Source organism: Quercus lobata, chromosome 8 (assembly GCF_001633185.2).
Source record: "Quercus lobata isolate SW786 chromosome 8, ValleyOak3.0 Primary Assembly, whole genome shotgun sequence".
NCBI lineage: Eukaryota > Viridiplantae > Streptophyta > Magnoliopsida > Fagales > Fagaceae > Quercus > Quercus lobata.
In genome coordinates, this window is record NC_044911.1 from 46,229,238 (window position 1) to 46,239,883 (window position 10,646).

General features: G+C 34.4%; 1 protein-coding gene across 1 annotated transcript; it reads right to left on the reverse strand.

The window, feature by feature from the left end:
* Positions 1-6,269: 6,269 nt before the first annotated feature.
* Positions 6,270-8,558, reverse strand: LOC115957279 (AAA-ATPase At2g46620). The gene has a single exon (XM_031075490.1). It carries the CDS (start codon positions 8,101-8,103, stop codon positions 6,661-6,663), a length of 1,443 nt encoding a protein of 480 aa, XP_030931350.1. The 5' UTR covers positions 8,104-8,558; the 3' UTR covers positions 6,270-6,660.
* Between the last annotated feature and the right edge of the window lie 2,088 nt (positions 8,559-10,646).

Genomic DNA, 10,646 nt, shown 5'->3' on the forward strand with positions numbered 1-10,646 from the left:
CCGCAGCCGTAGGATCTGAAGATCCTCGTGAAGTCACGCCTCGAATACTGAAACGTCAAAGGACTCCGCGTGAGTGAATAAAGGAATGCCTCTTAATTTGGCACGTCTCACATGTAAATGGAAAAACACAAATATTAGTAGAGTACAGAATTTGAGTGAGCCCTGATATGGGCCCAACATCACCAAAACCCTCCTCCCCAACTAAAAAATCGAGCAGCAGGATTTTGAGGAGCTATTGTGGGGCCTGAAATCTGAGGTCCCAACCCACTTTGTGTTAAGGGCCCAAAGCCTAGGCCGAGGAGCCCTACTGCCAAGGACGCGCAATGAAAGCTCCTTGAAGGCCCAAGGATGTGGCCGAGGACGATCTCACGCTCAACACCTCACAAAATGCCTGAAGAAAATGACAAATTCAGTACAAGAGCAATACAAGGAAGAAAGCTACCAACACCATAATGTGGAGCCTTGCGTCTAACAAGCCCATACTGCAGACCTTGCTATTTAACTTTTCCCAACCACCCCCAACTACTCTGATGTATGGATTGATAAGACAAGTCATTACCCCCAAAAAAGGAAAAACTGACACGTAAACGAGAGACGGGAGGTAAACACTGGTATAAAAGGGGAAGAGAGCCAGGGGGGAAAAAAGGAAAAGAAAACTACAAAAAGAAGAACGGGAAGAATGTGATGCTCCTCAGACTAAGTCTGAGGAGTTAAACCCTTCAGGCTACATCGATGTAAGGCTTAGCTATTCAGGCCAAACCTACCTTTGTATGAGCTCCCATAAAATCAGGACCAGACCGCTGCCCGACGACTAAGGGCAAACCTTTCAAGCCCACTCTCTACAAATTATATTGTTTGGGCCTATTACACACGAACTCAATATCATTCTTGGGTCATTAAAAATCGTGTCCCTACACATATATTCTAAAATAACTCATAATTGATACCTAACCATAATAAGAACCAAATTTGACCTAAAAAACATTAAAATCACCTAAAAACAAGGAAATAAATTACCTAAACCTAAAATAACGTATTTTTACATAAAAATACCAAAATTTAAATAATTACAAAAATTAAATTGTAGATTCTGTCCTACATCAACTTTCCATAATTTCTTAAATAAAAATCTATTAGTGCTTTATAAAAAAAATAAAAAAATAAAAAAGTTCATATGTAAATAATGTTACATATCACTATTGCACAAAATAAAATTTTCAAAATGCTTTGCTATGGATGATATTTTTATTTGGTGAGATGAAACACACCAGCCCCAATTAAAAGGTAGGTGGTGTTTGGTATATACACTTGAATAACAGTTTTCAGTATTTAAACATTGAAATACATATTTTTATAACACTTTTTAACTCACACATATTTTCACCATACTTAAACAACGATACTAAAAATCTCTAATCAAACGAGCACATAAACTTAGCAATGATATACTTCCCACAATTTCTTAGAAAGGAAATCTATTGGTGCTTTAAATATAAAAAGATCTAAATAATAAATGTATTAAAAATATATATAAATAATAAAGATAAATTTAGAATAAAAATATATAGTTGATGGTAATGAATAAAGTAAACCGCACACTCCACCCGTGGAGCTGTAGAATACAATGGCAGAATATGGAATCACCGGATCTGAATCTGCCAGAATATATGCTTTGCTATTGCCAATGTATGAGTCTCTGTCTAGTGCCTACATTATTTATTTCCGTAGTATTCCCAGTGAGGCATTCAATCAATGACAGAAACAGCTGGCCTGACTCTGATACAGTCCATGATTGCACCTTTCATGAAAATTAATTCCTTTTTTTTTTTCAACATAAAAACAGGTTAGGCATGGCATCTTCAAATAAAAAGAATATCCCAGAAGGAAATAAGTAAATATATATATATATATATATATATATATTTTGTGTTGAGAATCAACAAATAAAAAGGTTGATAGACTTGATACTTCTTAAAAAATAAATTAAAAGTTTGATACCGAACTTAACCTGAATGAATTATTTGGTCCTTGATTAAAAATTAATAAATGAGTTATTGGTCCAGTTTGGCATATATTAATCACCAATATTCGTACATAATAAATAAATAAAAAGAAAAAAAATGAGCGGCTGGTTTTTAGTGTTATACTATAGGCAACATGATCGATTCGAAGAATAATGATAAAGTTATTCCAGAAAAAAGGGGGGGGACAATTTTAGATGAAAGTTAGAGATACGAGAGCATAAGCGAATTTTCGGTCAATTGGGCCCAAAAATATTTATCTAATTGGTTGGGCTGCTGTCGACACTACAAAAAAAAAAAAGGCCCAAAACAAGTGTAGAAGAGCAACTAATAGCATTGAATTATACTGGGGGAGGCACACACAAGCTTGGGGGGCCATCCCCCCCCCACCTCCCCCAAAAAAAATGCTTTTTGAAGCTCCTATATAATACTATATAAAAACAAGCTGGCCCTAGCAAATGTATCAATTGGCTCCTCTAAAAAAATTCACATTTCTAGTCTAATGTTAGTTTTAGTGGTTTCTCCTTTGAAATATGTTATGGTTGTATGATCAATCAAAGTGCTGAGGTAATTATCTCTCAAAACTACATAGAATGACACACTAGCAGGAGTGATAAAAAATATTTGATACCATAAGTATGTCTCAATTTTATTGGCTATAATTGGATGTATCCAAGCATGGAACTATTAGGATTAAAAAAGGTATATGGTAGTAATGAAAATAATTAGCTAAGTGGGGTTGTCTAGCAAATTATGGCATATAAAATGACTAAAACAAATTAAAAGTATGAGTTACCTTTTAGTCATTAGCCTTTGGTTCAACAATTGACTGGAGCAATTGTCATATGTGTTTATTTTGTTGTGAGTCTTATGCATCATACAATGTTAATTTCTTTATAGTATTCATTTTGAAATATGACTATTTTTACAATTACAATATTTTAGTTTCTCAAGTGAACTTCACCCAACAAAACAACGTTAACTCAAACCCAAAAAAAAAAAAAAAAAAAATTCAAAGTTGTCCTGATGCTATTTATTTATTTATTTTTAAGTAAACAAAAGTGTATCATGTTTGTGCATGTTCAAATGTGAAAGTCGCTAAAAGTTTATTGTTTTGCTTAAACTAGTGATTTTTTTTTTTTTTCTTTTTTTTTGTGTGGCATTCTTAATCTTTAAGCTTCATTTCTTTATTTCTTTTAACTCTATCTATCTCACATATACATACACATAAATATATGAGTTATGACTAATGTACAAGCATGTAATTCGCCCCTCCCCCCCCCCCCCAAAGTTAAAAATCCTAACTACGCCCTTGATTATACTCACAAATTAAAATTCAAATATTCAAATGACATATGAGTATATGACTCGTATAAGTAGAAAATGAAACAAAATAGTTCACATATTTAGGACTTGTTTGATAAGAGTATTTAAATATATTTTTTTTATTTTGCAATCCGTAATATGGTGGGTCTCACACTTAAATTTATTGTTTGGATAAATACAGTTTTCAAAAAACTGTATCCTATTTTCCGGGTTTAGAACAGGATTTTAAAAATGTCTAAGAGGTGTTTTCAAGATATAGAAAATGTTACATAGTTATAAATAGATTGAAAACAATGGATTCCACATATTTGTTCAAACTCTTTTATCTTTTAAATTAAGGAACTTATCTTTATTACAAAAAAATTTCCACCTTTCAAATTTGAAACTTATCATTAGAAATAAATAAATAAATTACATGATAAGCTCTATTCCCTTATCATTATCCACCAAAAAAAAAAAATCTATAGATCTAATGTTACTTTTTGTAAACAATTTTTTTTTTTAAAATCTCAAAAATAGAAATGGTCTCCCAAACAATTATTTTTTTGTTTTTAGTATTTTGAAAATTGTTCTTAAAAGTGGGAGCCAGTGAAAATTGTTTTTATATTGTTTTGAAAACAAAAAAAAAAAAATTCTCCTATCAATTAGGCCCTTAGTATCTTTACTTTTATTTCAATTGTCAAATTATTTTTTAAGATTTAATTTTTGTCAATTTAATCCTTCATTTTTTTCAAAATGAGTTAATCTAGTTCCTTTGTCCCAAATTTTTTTTTTTTTTGAAGTCATTTAATTTTTGAAAAAATTTATTTTAAATAATAAACATCAAACAACAAAATCTATCAAATGATGCATCTCATGAATGTTTTCTGTTAAATTAGAGATTGTAAAAAATAAAAACGTAATTAAATAATAAAAAACCTAGGGGTGATGAGTATTATGCATTTGTGGGTGAAATAAATTTTCATCACACTCTTAGATTTTTTGTAATTGTAAAATATAATAATCTCAAATTATAATGGATGCAAATTATTAAATTTTACCCCAAAAATAAAAGAACTTCTGAGCACGTGCTCAGATGCTAGTTTGAAGTAATACACATCAAGTAACAAAATCTACCAAATGATGCATCTCATGAATGTTTCTGTTAAATTAGAGATTTGTAAAATATAAAATCTAATTAAATAAAAATTTGTTTGGAAATGATGAAAACTAATTTGATAAGAATTTGTCCGTTGGGTTATTTCTATGTTAAACAATGGTAAATTCTAATTAATTTAAACTATTACTCCTATACTTTAATAATACTTGTAAACTAATGTTAAATTCTTTGTGTAGTTTATATTCGTTAATCAGTTAGATAAGAGTGTCTTAACTTTGAAGTTAGTAAAAGTTGAGTATGATTTCATGACTTACTTATTTCAGATAATTCAGACGAGATTAAAATCAAGTCATATTTTGGGGAAAATTTTGTATAAGCTGGATGTGCACGCGCTTTATAACACGACTTACAAGATACTTTCTCTATTTTTTAGGCATCTATCTAAATATTTGACCCGGGACAATTCGAGAAACGTTAGAAAAAGAATCGAAATGCAAACAAGAAAAAGCCTCGTCGAATGGCTGAGAACCACACCCGAAAACAATAATTCGGATCTTTTACGCGGTGTGTGTGAGAGATAGTATGTTATTGGTGGTGTGGAGAACTCTGTTTAACGCATGAATCATGATAAGTGAAGTTACACTTTTCTATGCTTTACTTTTGTTTGGCTGAATATGTACCTAAAGACAAACTGACTTTATCAACAAAGGGCCCAATTACGTATCATCGCCCATGATGAGTCACAGTGAGCAAGACAACAACCTGGACAAACTTCCTTTACATTTCTGAACAAACAAAGAAACAGCAAGGCAATGAAGGGATAGACCCAGTTTTAGTGGTCTGTGAATCTGTTCACTAACAACAAGGCCTACGTAGATTTCTCTTTCTACTTTCATCATCTCTCTCCTACACTTTGGCAACGATCAAGTCTCTGGATGGGGATCATTCATGAATATACAAGTAGAAAATAAAGGAAAATTGTGATTTTTTTTTCCCCAAAAATACACAAAAAAAAAAAAAAAAATTATCAGCAGCATTTGTATGCGAAGGACTCATTTGGTTAGGCATGTTGAGAGCTTAAAAGCATGTATTTAAAACTCAAAATTCTATTTTATAACCGTAGCTCTTCGTAGCTTTTATACAAAAATTCATTTTAATCCGAAAACACTATTTTGCAACAATTTATAAAAATGCATCCTAAGTAGAATCTTTGAAAGGCAAAGAGCATTATTTTTTTTGTTGATAAGATGAAAAGCATTAACTTGGTTATATGTTAACTCAAGGAATAGTAGTGGAACCATGCATCATGAATAAGAGGTTATTGGTTCAAGTTTTAGGACCCGTTTGATATGTGTGTTTAAACAACAGTTTTTAATTTTTTTGAAAATACATATAAATGAAAAATATATAAAAATATATATAATATTGTTTTAAAAACTAAACATATGTTTAAACATGTACTAAACGGGCGTTAATCTCCTGTCTTTTTCAGCTTAATTCCTCTCCGAAAAGAAAAGAACGAAAGGTTAATAAATGAGCTCCACAACGTGACCTCACGATGGATACACACCACATGAATATTTGAGAAACAGTCGTTATTCGTATGAAATCAATTTGATTTGCTTGTTCATGCTTATCACACACAATAATATCACCAAAGCCAATAATGTGGCTTTTTAGTCCGTAGACACCTATGCTTCTCATGTGTCCCTAGCCTTCGACGAACACGACTTGCCTCGTCCCTCCCCCACCCAAAACAAAATCACCAAAAAAAAAAAGAACAGGTAAACTATACAAATCAACAAACTGTACACACTACCAACTACACTGAAACATGTATCATCATCATCTATTTGATTGTATCCTATTAAAAAATAACCAAAAGCTAATGTTGCCATTTACATGACCAAAGGACTAAACTATCATACTACAACATTAATGAGAAGCAAACTATCAACTAATTCCCCAGAAAGAAAAGAAAAGAAAAAATCATAGAATCATAGAATCATATTGCAAACAAGGTATGAACAAAGCATTCCAACCAATCAAACTATATACACATAGAACAATTTTGGCTGGCTCCAATTGATGACATTCTTTTTAGGATATTCTTCCCCAAAATGAAATTCTGACAGGTTCGAAACTCCTGTCTTTTTCCCCCAACAAGAAACGTTTCGAAACGCTATGATCATCGGTCATTCACCAAATCACCAATCACCGCCCATCTCTCTTCTCCGAACCCGAATCAAAAGAATGGGAAACTTTGTTGCTTTTCATCCTCAAGAAACCGTACAATTTCCTAAACTCCCGACCCGTATACCCACCGCCACTGCCACCGCTACCGGTATCGCTACAAAAAACGCCACCCGTTTCGCCCACTTCTTCAACAAACTTCTTCGACCGCCCGATCTTCCCCGACGCCCTAGCATCACCGTCCGTTTGTTGCAGCGCTGTGATGACCGATTTGATAGCTCTACTGGGTGAGTTCCTATTAGCAATCATCAACTCGCCAATTTCAGCTTGGCTCAAAGTAGCCCCAGTTTGAAAAATCTCCCCCACCTGAGCAAATAGCTTGTGATCTTTAACCCCCAAATAAGTACTAGCCAAAGATTTAAACCCCGAAAAATCGCACAAAGGGAAATGGATATGAACATCGATTCGACCCGGTCTGAGAACAGCCGGGTCAATTAGCAAATGCTCTTTACTGTTCATTGTGAACACCATCAATCTCTCTTCAGCGACGCACGAATTCAATATCCCATCCATAAACTTCATTATCACTGATAAATTCTCGTTCCTTGGTTTCTCCATCAGAAACCGATCAAAATCTTCGATCACAATAATAGAACGACTCGTCGTTCCTAATAATAACGAGTTCAGATCCGAATCTTTCGAGACCTTGGAGACATCGATGTCGTACACATCGTAGGACAAGAAGTTAGCCATGGCTGCCACGAAGCTCGATTTCCCTGTCCCCGAAGGACCGTACAAGAGAAAGCTGCGCCTCCAAACACGGCCTAGACGGTGGTAATACTGTTTGCCTTTGAGGAAAGATTCGAGGTCGGACTTTACCTTGTTTTTGAGATCTTCCTCCATGGAAATGGTGTCGAAAGTCGAAGGATGCGTGAAAGGTACAGATCTCCACCGTCCGTTGCCTTGCTGGTCTTTGATGTTCATGTACAGCTTCAAATCTCGAGGCTTTAGCTGTTCGATTTCGTCGGATACCGTGTGGATGTGTTGGAGATAAGGTCGGAGGATTCTGCGCTTATCGGCTTTTCTGAGACTCAAAACGAAACAGTTCTTGGAATTGGTCCAGGTTACCTTGGCGCCGAGGAAGTTGTCGTCGATGGTCTGGTTCGGATCGAGGCATAGAACGATGTCGTTCGGCTTCTTACCCGTGATGAGGTTGGTGAAGTCGGAGTCTTCGAGCGTGGGCAAGGAGTTTAGGTAGAGAGAGACTTTTCGATAAAGCTGATTCTCTTGCATGCTCTCGTTGAATTCGGGGACTTTGAGAACTTGCTGTACATGAATAATGTTCTCTATACATCTCCACCATTTCTTCACCGTGTAAATCAACCCGGTTTTGAACAGAAGCATCCGAAGAATCATCACCAGAGAACAAGTTATCACAAACCCAACAAGAATTTGAAGAATCATGGTCAAATATTGCAGCCTTTTTCTTGTTTGTTTGGGTTTGTGTTTGTGTTAGAAAACTCTTTTCTTGGGAGAACACATATTGTTTGGGAACAACAATAAAGAGAGGAAATATATATATATATATATTTGAGAAAGGTAAAAGGTGGGAGTTTTTAAGAAAACGTGGGATGTTGAAGGTTATATATATGAGGAAGGAGATATGGAAATCAATTTGTATTTAATGGTGAGAAGGAGTGTACAAATGAGATAGAGAGACAGCTACAGTTGCCGGGTAAGTGTGAACTGTGTGGGATAGGTCAGAAAGAAAGAGAGAGAAGGAAAAAGAGCCAAAGAGGGACTGAGAAAGCTTAGGACGACGAGGTGGATAGAAGAGAGGTTTTTGTTGTAGAATCTGCATAATGAGTCTCCTCTATTTCTCCGTCATTGCATTCGGGAGGCCTTCCTAGCTACTTTCCAGCCAGGATTGTAATGTGCAATTAACCTAATGGGGTTTTTATATATATTTTTATTAGATTTTTTTATGAATAATTTTTTTTCAAATTATTATTATTTTATTAGAAAAAAGTTTAACAGAAAATCTGGTGGCATTAATTTAGAAAATATGTATAGAAACTTTTTATGAAGATACAAAAATACATATATCTATATATATTTTGGAGAGTTTTTATTTTTTATTTTTTTTGAAGTTTAAATCCAATATATTTAAAGATCTATTAAAATGATAACACAATTTAAAAATAGACACATATTATTATTTTAACAAATACAATACAATTAGACCCTAACCTCACTACTTTTTTTTAATATATTCCATAAAAATAACATTAAAATTTTTTTAAAATAACCTATTAATAAAAGTTATGAAAACATCCATAAATTGAGCCCATATTATTATATTTTATATATATATATATATTTTTTATAACAATTATATTATATATACTAGATTACGGCCTTATAAAGAGTTATTATGGGCCTCGTTCAGGTTGTATCTATTAACTATCATTTTTTTTTTTGGGTATCATTCATATGCATATCCATCATATAATATACCACCTCACCTTTCTTTTTTTATTTTTGGTGGGTGTGCTTTGCAGGCTTGCTGCTCTCAACAGTCAGAATTGTAGGTCAGCTTTTTTTTCTGCAATTAATTATTACCTCAAATTCAATCCAGTGCAGTATTATACTGCACTCTATAGGCTAGATGCCATGATAGTAGACCTCTTCTCAGCATTTCTTCTAATGGGTCCACATATCATTGGCATATCAGCCATGACCCATGAGTTCCAGCTTCCAAGAAATTGATTTTCGTACATCATATTTCAATTTCAAATTGTGACCATTTTTAATCTTAATAATAACGTCCACAACAAATGTGGTAAAAATTATGTCATTTTACAATATTAAAGACCTATTTTATTATTTTACTACACCATTTTACAACATCTCATTTATTAGATATTTTATCATATAATTCTATATATTAAAATAATATTTCCTACACATTAAACACAATCAACAGCCACTGCAAACAACCAACAGCCACCACCACACAACCACCACATCCTCCACAACCCAAAATACAATTCAAAACAAACCCACCACAGCCGTTAATCTCTGCCATTATTGAAAAACTTTAAGATTTTGGATGTTTTTCTTGCTTTGTTTTGGTTTGGAGGCAGAGAGAGATCTTTGATTGATCAATACCCAGCCACAACCACGGCCCCACGCCGCCACTGCACCACCACGACTCAAACAATCAACGATACAAACCCATTACAAAATCACCCCAAACAACCACGGCCCCACGCTGGACCCCATTACAAATCACCCCAACAATCAACGACACCAACCCAGGCACGATCGCTGCCTTGGCCCAATCGGTCCACCCGATCGTGTTGAAAGTGAGCGTGAAGAAGAAAGCGAGCGCGATGAGCCACGGGATCGGATCTCCGAAGGCGGAGAACGTGGCGGCGAACGTCAGCGTCTTGGTGAGCACGGAGGCGCCGAGGTCGAGCAAGGCGACGGCGCCGAGAGAAACAGGGAGTGGGAGACAGAGAGACAGAGTGAGGTTTGAGAGGAGAGGATTGGGGTTTGAGGGAGAAGAAAGGGAACCGGAGAGTGAGAGAGAAGAGAAAAGAAAAAATGAAGGGAGAGGAGAGAGAAAACGAATATAAAACAATAAAAATTTTTACCACATTTGTCCGTACCGTTGCAAATTTGCAACGGTACTGTAGCTATATTGTATAATTTTTGAAATTTGGCACATCTCATAAAGCATCATTTTTGTGTTTGGTGTGGTAAATGTGCCAAATATTTGGCATTTGTCACATTTACCACACCTGCTGTGGGTGCTCTAATAACAAGATAATTTTTTTTTACTACTAATAATTAACGGTTGAATTTCAAAGTGATCTTCTTCTTAGATATTTAATTAGCATCCAATTCCAAATAACTAGATGTATCTCTCATTGAAAATATATATATATATATATATAGATGTATATGTATCATGTTTGAATGGGATTATAAAGTGAGAGTAG

Bases quoted from the DNA above. Each gene is read 5' to 3' on its own strand.
- LOC115957279 (XM_031075490.1), bottom strand. From the start codon at position 8,103: ATGATTCTTCAAATTCTTGTTGGGTTTGTGATAACTTGTTCTCTGGTG.